Source organism: Rhinatrema bivittatum, chromosome 2, assembly GCF_901001135.1.
Source record: "Rhinatrema bivittatum chromosome 2, aRhiBiv1.1, whole genome shotgun sequence".
Taxonomy (NCBI): domain Eukaryota; kingdom Metazoa; phylum Chordata; class Amphibia; order Gymnophiona; family Rhinatrematidae; genus Rhinatrema; species Rhinatrema bivittatum.
In genome coordinates, this window is record NC_042616.1 from 189,510,716 (window position 1) to 189,523,990 (window position 13,275).

The following is a 13,275-nucleotide window of genomic DNA, read 5'->3' on the forward strand; positions in this document are numbered from 1 at the left end:
GATTCTAGGTCCCTAAATAGTAAGGGGTAAATATTCAGCTGCTGAGCAACTAGTTAAGTTAGCTGGATTCACATATCTAACTTAATCGAGATATTCAGTGGCTCAGCCGCACCACAGAATATACCCAGATAAATTAGAGTTAGCCGATATGTGATATCTGGCTAATTTTAGACCTGCTCTAAGGCACATCTAGAGTTAGCTGGTTAATTTAACCGGATAACTCTGCTCCTCCCTGGAACGCCTACCTCCCGCCCTAGGAATGCTCCCGACTTACCTGGCTAAATTCGAGCCGGATAATTTGTTATCCGGCTAGAATTTATTCAGATAAGCCTTTTAAATATGCTGCTAAGACATTTAGATGGATAGCTTTCATGTTATTCATCTAAATGGTTTTTAAATATCTACCCTTAAAAGCCTAACTTTCAATAGTTTACATAAATCACCAAATTTCTATGTAAATGGGCACATGATTTATGCTAGTATTTTATAAATTGCATGGTAGAAACTACACAGTTTATAAAATACTCTGTTTCTGCGCTGAAAGTACGTGCATTAATTTGTAATGCAGGAAAACACATATTTGTTCTACCCATTTTATAACATTATGGGGTCGATTTTAAGAACCCCGCGTGCGCACGTCCATGTACACGTGGTTCCCAGCGCACGCACATGTTGCGCGTTCCGTCCGCGCCTGGCCCGCACACGGGCCTGCTCACCTCGCTAGCTCCTCTGCAGGTCACGGGTCAGCCTCCCCAGCGGCAACCACGAGCACTTCCAGGCCTCGGCGTCACGCGGCGGTGGTCGCCGGGCCTTCCACTGTGCACCAGGCCTCCTGCCGGAGTTCAGCGGTGGCATTGGCCATGCCCCTAGGCACGCGCGCGCGGACTGCCCGGCATCTTGTAGGGCCAGGGGCAGGTCCTAGCTCCACGGCGTGCCCTGATTGAACGTACGATATAAGGAAGTCCCTGCCTGCACTTCCTTGCCTTGGCAAATGGGTCGGCACTGTAAGTGTACTAGTTTGCCTCCGCGTTCACAGTCTTGTTCCAGTCTTGTTCCAGCCTTGTTCCAGCGTCCTACTGTTCCAGCCTTGTCCAACATCCTTCTGTTCCAGCGTCTGTCTGTCCTGTCTCCCCAGGTAGTACCCTCGGACTGTTTCTCTGGTACTGACCTCGGCCTGTTCCTTGACCATTCTGCTCGCTGCCTGGATCCTGACCTCTGCCTGCCTTGTGACCTCGTCTGACCTCTGGAACCTGACCCCTGCTTCGTTAACTACTCCTCGGACTGATCCTCGGATTCTGACCCCGGCTGCCATTGACCACATCTCCTGATTCTGGCTTTGTCCCTTGCCTTGTCATTGCCTACGCTGTACTGGCCTTTCTTGGTTCTCCAGACCTACAGCCTAGTAACAGACCGCGCTCCCTTGCTGCTTGTGGGCATGCCTCTCTACTAACTCTCCAGGAGACCCTGTGAGGCCCACTTAAGTCCAAGCGGCCCGGGTCCCTACGGGCTCCACCAGGGGGACCGTGGACTTCCAGTGGTGAAGCTCATCCTAGCCTCTGTCTCCTCCAGTGCTCCGCCCCCTGGGGGCAGGTGCTTCCTGGTCCCTTCCAGGGAGCCGTTCTACACTGCTCCAGGACAAGGGTCCACCTCCAAGCACAACACGCAACTTAATTGGTAGATGTAAAATTGTAAGGACAAGAGAGTTTGGTAATGTATTCACATACATGGCTTGCAAAACAGCAACTTGTGTGTGCACTTCCAAACACCACCTCAGAATATCCCTAAACCACATCTTTTTCCCTGTCAATTTTTATGTGTATTACCCAATGTTTCCAAAATAGTATATACTCATGTACATGCTACTTACATGCACATAACCAATTTCATTTGTGGAAACATTTTGAAAAATAACCCTATACATTCCCATTGAATTAAAGTATGTAAAAAAAACAAACAAACCAGATGCACATGTTTTAATAATCAAAGTTAATTTTAAGGCATATGTAATACACTATTAAAGGACACAAGAAAGCTTTATCAATGTGCTATATCTTTTCCCTATAAAGCCTGTCTTATCATAATTGATTTCTTTGCTAAGCTATTGACTGGAGATTTTTTCATGTGCTACTTGAGAATTTTGTCAGCTTTCATTTTTAGGAGTTTTCTATATTGTTGATTACATTGCTGTTTTTACACTTCTTTTAGTATTATTATTTGCGCCATTTTGGTTGCTATATTCTTTTGCTCCATGTTGCTCATAAAACCAAAATATGATATAGATCACTGTTCATTAGTATTTTAATATATTGTGAATATTCTATTCTTAAAACAGCTTTATTTTCAAATACACACAGAATGGTAGAAATCTTTTTCAAAAGTGGGCCCTATATATACTCTTACATTGCTTCTTCTTCTCTTGTATCTCATCTCTCTAAAATCAATGTTGCATTACATACTATCATTGAAAATTGTCTCACAGACAAGTTTTCAAACTTCAATTATTTATGGCTAGATGTATTAAGCATTTTTTCCCTTAGAGACAAAAGAGCTGATTCACTAAACTACTAACATTAATGCGTGCAAAACACGTGTTCACATGCATTAATGAATACAGTATTCACAATCAATATAGCATTGGAGAAAGTTGATAGATTGCAGTCATGTATTAAAATTATGCAACCTGGGGATAATAGGCTCATTAGCACATTAGCCCTCAATATACCAAGCTGCAGTAAATGGAGCAAAATGTTACACAGCTGATCTGCCAAAAAAAAAAAAAAGCTGCAGGTATTTTAGGTAGACCAATGGGGCTAGCATGCCTACTCAGTGATCTGGTCCTTTGTCTACTGATCCATCCTGATCTTTTAACATTCTTTCCACCATGCACATCCAAAATCCCTCCAAGCACCTCCTTAAAGACCCAATTCCTTCTGGCACTTCCTTAAAGAACCCCACCACTGCTCCCCTCAGTTCCTCCAGAAAGACCTTTCACCCCGTGATTCACATCCCCTCTTCTGGACCTGCATAGTTTCCTGTTCTTTCCCTTCTTCACCCCACCCCCACTGTAAGAAGTTTTCTATGCCCTACCAACACCAGCATCAAGTTCAAAAGAATGTCAGTCGATGGTGCTATACAGAAAAGCACTGCATTTTGATTCCATTTTGATTCTGAAACCTAGAGCTAACAGTTGGTAGAGAGCATCTTCTGGTGGGTGGGGAGGGGAAGTACGGGGGAAAAATTCTTTAGGATTTGGGAGACCACATGTGTCAGTGGATAGCATCCACCAACCAGCATTATTTTATTTATTTATTTATTTATTTAACAGTTTTTTATACCGACCTTCATAGTAAATAACCATATCGGATCGGTTTACATTTAAACAGGGGGTATAACTGAAGGAAACAATTCAGGTAAACAATAGATAACAATAGATATGAATAAGTCAAAGTTACAATCAACTGGAATCGAGAACTTGGAAGCTTATAATAAGCTGGAAGGAAGATGAAGGTAAGTAATAATAATAAATGAATACGATAGTGAGAGCGGGTTAAAGCTTGAAGGTGTTTTAACCTGGAGGAGCCAGAGTCCATAGTTCATGGAGATAAGTGTCTAAAGGCCGGGTGAAAGTGGAAGGCCATTAGTGATTGTCTGGTGGATCGGAGAAGGCTTGGTGGAAGAGCCACATCTTGAGTCTTTTTCTGAAAATTAAGAGGCAGGGTTCCAATCTGAGGTTTGAAGAGATGTTATTCCAAATTGATGGGCCTGCTATCAAAAAAGCTCTGTCTTTGGTCGTAGAGAGGCGTGTGGCTTTAGTAGGAGGAAATTGTAGAGTGCCTTTGTGAACATCTCTCGTTGGTCTGTTAGAGGAGTGGAGTTTGAATGGGATTTCCAGGTCGAGTTGAAGTTGATGATGGATGGTTTTGTTTTTAAAGTTTGATTTTAAAGTTTGATTTTAAAGTTGATGCTGGAGCTGGTAGGTGTTCCTTCTATCTGTGGGGGAGGGGATGGGTGTGGAGAAAGCAAAAGCCATGGGGGAAGGGACAAGGACTAGAAGGGGGATTGCAAGGTGGGGCCCCTTGTGGAAAAGTCAAGGGGAACAGGAAGGGGGGATCCCGTGAAGTGTCAGGTTGGAACAGGGAGGAACAGGGAGGAAGATTAGCGATCCTGCATCCTCATAATTGCCTAGCTGGACATGCATTGATTTTTCCAATATGCTCATCAGCCCTCAGACTCGGGGGCCAGTTAGTGCAGGGAAACAGATGTAAATAGTATGTTACAATAACTTTCTAAAGAATAATTGTTTTGTAAAAATGTTAGTATCTTATCAAAATACCATTCCTAAAGTGAATCTCTTTACAAAATAAAATATTTACTATTATTTCTCTTTTTATATAGTGCCATTATCCAGAGAAACAATAATTACTCGCACATAAGCAGAATAATAAAGCCTAGCATAATTTAACCTCTACGTATATAAAATGAAGGGGATTTTCTGCCTGGATTATTGGCCTATCATCATAAATTCATGCTGACCAATCGGGTTTTGAACAGGTTGCTAGGTAACCAGGTAAAAGGAATTAGAATCCAAGTTGACCACTGGTTGATGCCTTCACATTTTATGGGCGACCTCATTCAGAATGAGAATTTTCTGAAACCTGAAAACTTTTGATTGTCCTTTCACATTTTGAAACTTAACTCTGACATCTCTAAACAGTGGAACATAACTTGTTATAGTGGTGTTCAACGCACAGTTGAGAAAAACATCCATTAGATGGTCATCTATCCCTGTCAATAGTAGGGTTTCTTTGATTTTTAATTTATAGTTGAAAATAAACATTTTTGGAAACATTTTCTGAATTATTTAGCAAGTTGAATTGAAACGCTGCGGACCTTCGCACAAATTATGATGGATCACTGCAGATGTTTTATGATGAACATTAAGGAAATCAAGGGAAAGACAGTGGGCATGAAATAGGCAAAATCTACACATTTATTCTCAAAGATATTACTGCCATGTGCAAATCTGTGCACTAACGCTCTCACCATAATAAGCAGACAAGTATGGATCCAAGGCTGTCTTTATTGATGAAATGTCCTAAAATTCATAATTATTTATTTAGTTATCTATTTATCTATCTAATTATTTATTTATTTAAAGTTTTTTATATATCGATACTTGTTAAGAAAACATCACATCGGTTCCATGCAAAGCACAGAGACCATGTATTTTTTTTTTCCTATAAGTATGACCTGCATTTGATATATTTTCATATATTTCAATGCACATCTGGAAAGAAGTGCCTTGTGAATTCCTGACAGAAAATGTTTATAAAGGGGTTATCTTCATACAAGACTGAGATGATATATTGCTTAATAACACTGATTTATATTTTTGTAGCAATAACAAAATAAAAAAAAGCATGCTGCAGGAATAATTACGGAGAAAATGACATTTTGTGAGCCAGAGTATAAGCACTTATACAAAGAAAAAGTGTTTTTGTGTGTTGTAGAGGAGAAATGAGATCTTATTTTACAAAAAGGGTAATGACTTATTTTTTTTTCCAAAAGACAGAACAAATGTGATATTTATGATCTGAGCTAAATTAAACTGATAACCTGCTGGTATGACCACATGGGGCTTCTTTAACTCATAAAAAGACCTAATTAAAGCAATGCAAAGATTCTGCTGAATTTCATCTGAAGTGATACTATAGATTTTATATTTATATATGTAGAATGCATAACTGTCATGATAAAAGAGCATAGCATACACTTCATATTCAACCCTGTTAAACTCTGACTCAAACTGGAACTCTGGATAGGACTCCAAAAAAAACTACACTGCTGTCTAATGTCTATATTAATAATTTGCTTCTTCCTATCTTTGAATCTGCCTAGCATTCATCCTTTGCAGGAGGAATATGCAGAAACGAGAGGGTCTATATCCTGTTCAGCAGACTGACACATGGTTAAGGGGTCTCTCACGTCTACAGCAGGCCACCAGATCAAATCTGGTGACCTGCTGGGTCAGTATCATCTGAAAACTGGTGGCCCTACCTGAAATGACTTGGGGGGTCTCATTCCAGTGGAAGGGTGTTCACATTGTGAAAACAGCATCATGATTTGGTGCTAATTATTAGCACCACTGTTATGTTAGCAGTCTTTGCCAAGCGATCAAGGACTGCACATGCATGAAGACTGGATAATCCTCTCATCCTCTCCAGCCGGTTCCCAAAGTTCTAGATTAAGATACATTGTTAGGTCAGTATGGAGAGGCTTGTACTGCCCTGCCTGTGCTGTGCTAGCTCTGTGAGTAAATGCATGACCTTTGTTGCTAGTGCTTTCAATCTGCCACATTTCCTGAGCACTAGGTTTACTAGAAACCCTTCCCCCTTAAAAATAAACAAGACAAAAGATATCCTGTCCTCTTCAATTTTTTTTTTTTTTTTTTACCTGTAATTATGGCAAACTTGAGGAGACTGACATTCTTTTTCTTCAAATAAAGTGTCAGGGCAGTCGCGACCACCGTAAGATGGGAACTGGATGATAACACGATGGCGAGACTGCTTCCTTACTGCAATATCACCTGCAGAGAAGAATATATGTCAGGAATTTCATTTTCTCATCCCAGTCTTTGGAGCAGTTCATAAAACCATTACCACAAAAATGAATGCCACAGTTCCATTTAATGTTACATTGGGCGGGTTACAAAATATAAACAATCGTACTTCAAATTTGAATTGTGCTACATTAGGTGAATACACATTGTTTTCTAAAGCAGTCACATAGATGTCCATATTCAGTCATTGTCCAGATAGAAAAATTAGTCAAATAAACTTATCCGGCTAACTTTTATAGGTATGTTCAATAGTGCATCCACACTACGGAATAGAAGAAGCCGGATAAACTTATCCAGATAACTTTGGAGGTATATTCAATAGTGCAGACGCTGGCTATCTTATATGTAGCTGGCTAACTTTATCCGGCTTCCTTTAGGATAGCTCTTTGGCCTGACAGACTTGCAGGGTGATGCATCAAGCCGAGTTAGTGCTCTAATGCACGTTATAATCACGTTTATCGCCATGATAGAGTGCAATATAGGCAATATTTTGCATCACCCCGCCAGATACCCTCCGCTATTACAATGACCTTTTTTGCATGTGATTTGCATGCATGAATAATGCAACTTCATGCAAAGAAGGTCATATATAGGAAATCCTAAGCCAGTGATGGCCAACCTTTTGAGCTCAGTTTGTCAAAATTCATAAAAAACCCGAGCATAACTCGGGTGGTGTGTCACTTCTAGAAAAATCCATAATTTTGTGATATTTGTAGCTCTAATTAATAACAAAGTGTTAATTTTAATATATGTACTGTATTTATTAATAAAGCAAAAACAAATAATTCTTTACCTTACCTGCTTAGTGACTTTTCTGTTGCAGAATTTCATTGGCTAAATCTTCAATTGAAGGTTGGAATTTCGTACACTTCAAGCCCAAGCAAGAGTTACAAACTTCATCTGTCAGTCTGTTTCTTTTATTGGCTCCCATTCATTTTCACAACACTCCCTCCCCATCCGCCAGACATGCACACATTCATTCTCACACACACAGACCTCCAGGCAGGCACCCATGCATTCACACACATACACCCCCAGGCAGAGTCCCATTCATACACATGCCACACACTAAAGGCAGACCCCTTCTCTTTCTTTTGCTAGCAACCTCAGAGCCTCTCTCATTCCTCTGCTGCCACTGTCACTGCTGCCGCATGGCTATTGGGGAGGTGCCGATTGCTGTTACTGACACAGAAGTCCATTCTGCTGCCTCCTCTGTGCAGGCCCTGTGGGCTTCCACTTTCTCCATGCTGATCTCGTACATTGTGAGAGCCGCATAGAGAAAGTGCTATTCTTGCACATTCCCAAAGATTACATGTGCCAATCACTAAAAAGTAATCTATATTTTTTTCTGCCTTTGCTGTCTGATCTTAGTTTTCTAATTGGTTAGTCACAGGCTTTTTTTTCCCCACCTTCCCTTTCTTATTTTTTTTGCCAATTCCTTTTATATTGTCTTTTTTTCTGTTTCTTTTCTCGCCATCTTCTTCCCTCAAACACACAGTCAGGTTCTCATTCTCACATACATTTCTCTCTCTCTCACACACACAGGCTCTCACTGTCACATGCTCTCTCATACAATCATTCATACACACAATCTCTCACTGGCACATGCTGTCTGACTCTCACACACAGGCTCTCTCTCTCTCCCCCACACATGCTGTCTTGCTCAAGCACATGCTGTCTCTGCAAACATTCAGGTCCTCGCTCTCAAACACAATCTCTCAACTCATCTCATACACACACACACACTCTACAGACCCTCAGCCTCTCTCTCACCTCTGGGCCTCCTCTTCGCGGGTCACCGCAGGATGGGCCCTGCAGCGGCCCTGATCTTCTCGGGCCGCGGTGGCCCTGCTACCGGGCCTCTTCCTCTTCTCGGGCCGCTCCTCTTCTGCATACGCTGATGCTTCACCTCCTTCCTGCCCACGCGGCTCCAGCAACGTTTACTTCCGGGGCCGCACAGGTAGGAAGGAGGAGGAGCATCAGCGCGTTTAAATGCGATCTGTTTCTTCGGGCCGTGGTGACGTGAACCTCACCACGGCCCTGCCTATCGCTGCGCCGAATGAGCCTCCCTGCGCCCGGGGGCATTGGGGAGGGGGGGTGGAGGGGTCCGGACGGTGGGGGGATACTAAAAACCTAATTTTAAAGGGTCGGCGCAGCCGGAAAAAAAAAGGCTCTGCACAGCCGATAAAAAAAAAAAAAATTCCCAATAGTCCATGAAATGCTGCGCGTGTCAGCAAAAACGTCTCGGCATGTCACCTCTGATACGCGTGTCATAGGTTAGCCATCACTGTCCTAAGCAAATATTTTATTGCGGCCGATTGAGAAAGTTGTCATTTGTGAAAAATAAGCTATACCAATTTGAAATGTGTTAAATATATGGTGGGATGTCCATGATCCTAACGTGGGTCCCAAGGCTCCCGCCGCATATTTAAAAGGGCAGGAAAAAAAATGCAGGCAAATTGGGGGGGGGGGGGGGGGGGGGGTTGAGGGCTGACCCCTAGCTCAATCCAGGGCTAACCCTCAAGGTGGCCCCCAACTTCCCTCAAACACACTGATGCAATATCGGCACACGTTAAATGAGCACTCGTGATTGAGCACCCACTCTCTTAATGCGAGCTGATCCACCTCTCCCAGGCACACAATTTAATATGTAAATTGGTAAAAAGGAGACGCTAAGGAACATTTTGCGTCCCTAGCACCTCCTCAGCATTGGGTGCCTAGGAGAGGTGGCTGTCAGCAGGCTAGGAAAGTGACCGCTCAATTTTACAAGTGTCTGTTTTCCTAACCTGACTGTTGGCCCCTTTTTTTTTAAATTTTTCTTTTAGGATTCTCCTTTTGCAGTTCCTCTGACTTACTATCGCCATGATATTAGGTTGGAGGAACTACAGAAAAGCCGTATTTTCTGCTTTTCTGTAAACATTTTGGGCTTCTCAAGAATTAACGCCTGCTCCAGGGCAGGTGTTCATTTTTTAGGGTAAAAATGTGCGCACCAGGCGCACAATTTTTTTTTTTTTTGCATCGAGGGAAATAGCTAATAGCCTCATCAACATGAATTTACATGTGATGAGCACTATTAGCTACATCAGTGATGGCTAACCTATGACCGGCGTGTCAGAGGTGACACGCCGAGACATTTTTGCTGACACGCGCAGCGTTTCATGGACTATCGGGAATTTTGTTTTTTATCGGCTGTGCCGAGCCTTTTTTTTCTCGGTTGCGCCGACCCTTTAAAATTAGGTTTTTAGTATCCCCCCACCCTCCGGACCCCTCCACCCCACCTCCCCAATGCCCCCGGGCGCAGGGAGGCTCATTCGGCGCAGCGATAGGCAGGGCCGTGGTGAGGCTCACGTCACCACGGCCCGAAGAAACAGATCGCATTTAAACGCACTGATGCTCCTCCTCCTTCCTGCCTGTGCGGCCCCAGAAGTAAACGTTGCCAGAGCCGCGTGGGCAGGAAGGAGGAGAAGCATCAGCGCGTGCAGAAGAGGAGCAGCACTTGTGCTTACGGGCCGCCATGAATTCCAAGTCGCACCGGCCCGAGAAGAGGAAGAGGCCCGGTAGCAGGGCCACCGCGGCCCGAGAAGATCAGGGCCGCTGCAGGGCCCATCCTGCGGCGACCCACGAAGAGGAGGCCCAGAGGTGAGAGAGAGGCTGAGGGTCTGTAGAGTGTGTGTGTGTGTATGAGATGAGTTGAGAGATTGTGTTTGAGAGTGAGGACCTGAATGTTTGCAGAGACAGCATGTGCTTGAGCAAGACAGCATGTGGGAGTGAGAGCGAGTCTGTGTGTGTGAGAGTCAGACAGCATGTGCCAGTGAGAGACTGTGTGTATGAATGATTGTATGAGAGAGAGCATGTGACAGTGAGAGCCTGTGTGTGTGTGAGAGAGAGAAATGCATGTGAGAATGAGAACCTGACTGTGTGTTTGAGGGAAGAATATGGAGAGAAAAGAAACAGAAAAAAAGACAATATAAAAGGAATTGGCAAAAAAAATAAGAAAGAGAAGGGGGAAAAAAAAAAGCCTGTAACCAACCAATTAGAAAACTAAGATCAGACAGCAAAGGCAAAAAAAAATATATAGATTACTTTTTAGTGATTGGCACATGTAATCTTTGGGAATGTGCAAGAATAGCACTTTCTCTATGCGGCTCTCACAATGTACGAGATCAGCATGGAGAAAGTGGAAGCCCATGGGGCTTGCACAGAGGAGGCAGCAGAATGGGCTTCAGTGTCAGTAGCAGCAATCGGCGCCTCCCCAATAGCCATGTGGCAGCAGTGACAGTGGCAGCAAAGGAATGAGAGAGGTTCAGAGGTTGCTGGCAAAAGAGAGGGGGGTCTCTGCCTTTAGTGTGTGCATGTGTATGAATGGGACTCTGCCTGGGGGTGTATGTGTGTGAATGCATGGGTGCCTGCCTGGGGGTCTGTGTGTGTGAGAATGAATGTGTGCATGTCTGGCGGATGGGGAGGGAGTATTGTGAAAAGGAATGGGAGCCAATAAAAGAAACAGACTGACAGATGAAGTTTGTAACTCTTGCTTGGGCTTGAAGTGTACGAAATTCCAACTTTTAATTGAAGATTTAGCCAATGAAATTCTGCAACAGAAAAGTCACTAAGCAGGTAAGGTAAAGAATTATTTGTTTTTGCTTTATTAATAAATACAGAACATATATTAAAATTATAACTTTGTTATTAATTAGAGCTACAAATATCACAAAATTATGGATTTTTCTAGAAATGACACATCACCTGAGTTATGCTCGGGTTTTTTTTAATGAATTTTTACACACTTAGCTCAAAAGGTTGGCCATCACTGAGCTACATGTTCGGTTGAATGCACGTTTTGGACGCAGTAAACCCCGTTTTGCATCGGGGGTTATGGATGCACATCCAAAACATGCGTCTAGTCGCGTATTGAGCCCTGCGCTTCAGCCAGCACATGGTAATTCATCGGCCTGAAAGTGTAAAAAAAAAAAAAAAATGCACTGGCATGGTGATGCCCCATCCTTGCACCCTCCCAAATCTCTCAAGTAAAATATAGGCCCAGTCCCCACCCCCCCCAAAGTGAAAATTAATGTCTCCCCACCCCCTTAAATTCCTCAAATAAAATATAAGTCCGGGCTCTAGCCCCCCTCCCATCCCCATCCTCTCAAGGGAAATATAATGGCCTCCCACCCATCAGCAATTTCCCCCTACCCCCAAACCACCTCCAGCACCCCCCTGAATCAAAATGGAAGCCGTGTAGGGGCTGGGCACACCTTCACATCTGACCCGGTCGCCTTGGGTCCGATCATCTCCGGACCCTTACAACAGTCACATGCCTGGGGGCAAGTTCAGGTTTGTGCCGTTTTTGGAAAGTGGCAGCATCCTGGCTGGTGCGAGGGTACTCCCTGCCCCTTCACAGGATCCATTTTAAGGTTTGGGGGGTGCTGGAGGGTTATCAGGGGTGGGGGGGGGGGGAACCATTATTTTTCATGTGTGTTTGGAGATGGAAAGAGGAGGCCAGGGCCCAGGCCTATATTTTATTTGAGGGATTTTGGGGGTGGATGGACACAGATTTTCATCTGGGGGGAGTGGAGTGGGGGACATTAATTTTCACTTGGGGTGGGGCTGGGGATGGGAAGGGGGGGCCAGGGCCCGGGCCTATATTTTATTTGAGAGATTTGGGAGGGACATTAATTATCACTTGGAAGGTGGAGGCTGCAGTTGGGAAGGAGGGGCTGAGGCCCGGGCCTATATTTTATTTAAGGGATTTGGGAGGGGTGAGGGGCCGGGGCCATCGGCTCGTAGGTGCAGATTTTTTTTTTTACACTTTGGGGTATGTCGAGGCCATCTTGAGTGGTAGCCCCCAGGTTGAGACAGGGGTCAGCCCTGACACCCACTTAACCTCTCTGTTTGCCCACTATTTTTTAATTTTTGGGCTAGCAGTTCTTCAAGGCCACCATTGCATTAAAGGGCCGCTCGTTGAATTGTTTTGTCCTGCGGTCTTTGGCCGCGAGACCAAAGAATGTGTCAGAGAGCCGTGACAGTTTTTCAGGGGAGGGGGCCCCAGTATTGCACCGACATCCCCTTGTGATAGTGGGGACCCCTGCTGCGATAAAACATTGTGGCTTGGTGCATCTATGGGCGACCAGCTAACTTTGAATGTTGGAGTTAACTAGATTGCTTTTCCTGACTAACTCAGCTCCTTCCAGTTATGCCCTTGGAATGCCCCTAACTTATTTGGCTACGTTCTAGCTGGCCAGCTAAAATATAGTCAGTTAAGTGCCCAAATACTCATTTAGCTGGATAACTTCTGAGCTATCTATCTAAATGCTACTGAATATGGACCTCATAATTTTCTTCCATTTGGTGCCTACAGGAAAGATACTCAGGATAACTTTAAAACTACACACAGCTCCATAAACTCATATAGATCTCTGTCAGTTAATTTATAACCAGTACATATCCTATACACGTGCCTTATAAAATATATGCATATCTACCCTTAAAATCATGCAAGTAGAGGCTACTTATGTGTGTGTATATGCAAATGTTTTACACATGTAAAGATTTGAAAATTCACCCATAAGCACACAAGTCCCATACAAGCTAACTTTTGGAACAAAACTTTCTATACTGGAGCCACAGTAATAATGAATGCGAGGTCGAGTATCATTTGT

The 13,275-nt window shown here is 43.7% G+C and overlaps 1 protein-coding gene across 3 annotated transcripts in view; it reads right to left on the minus strand.

Annotated features, from left to right (window-relative positions):
• THSD7A (thrombospondin type 1 domain containing 7A) overlaps positions 1-13,275 on the minus strand; it is an 862,000-nt gene that overhangs the window by 236,733 nt on the left and 611,992 nt on the right. For all 3 annotated transcript variants that reach the window (XM_029588974.1, XM_029588975.1, XM_029588973.1), the window contains one exon: positions 6,454-6,586. In XM_029588974.1, the coding sequence (XP_029444834.1) occupies positions 6,454-6,586 (133 nt within the window). The remainder of the gene's footprint in view (positions 1-6,453; positions 6,587-13,275) is intronic.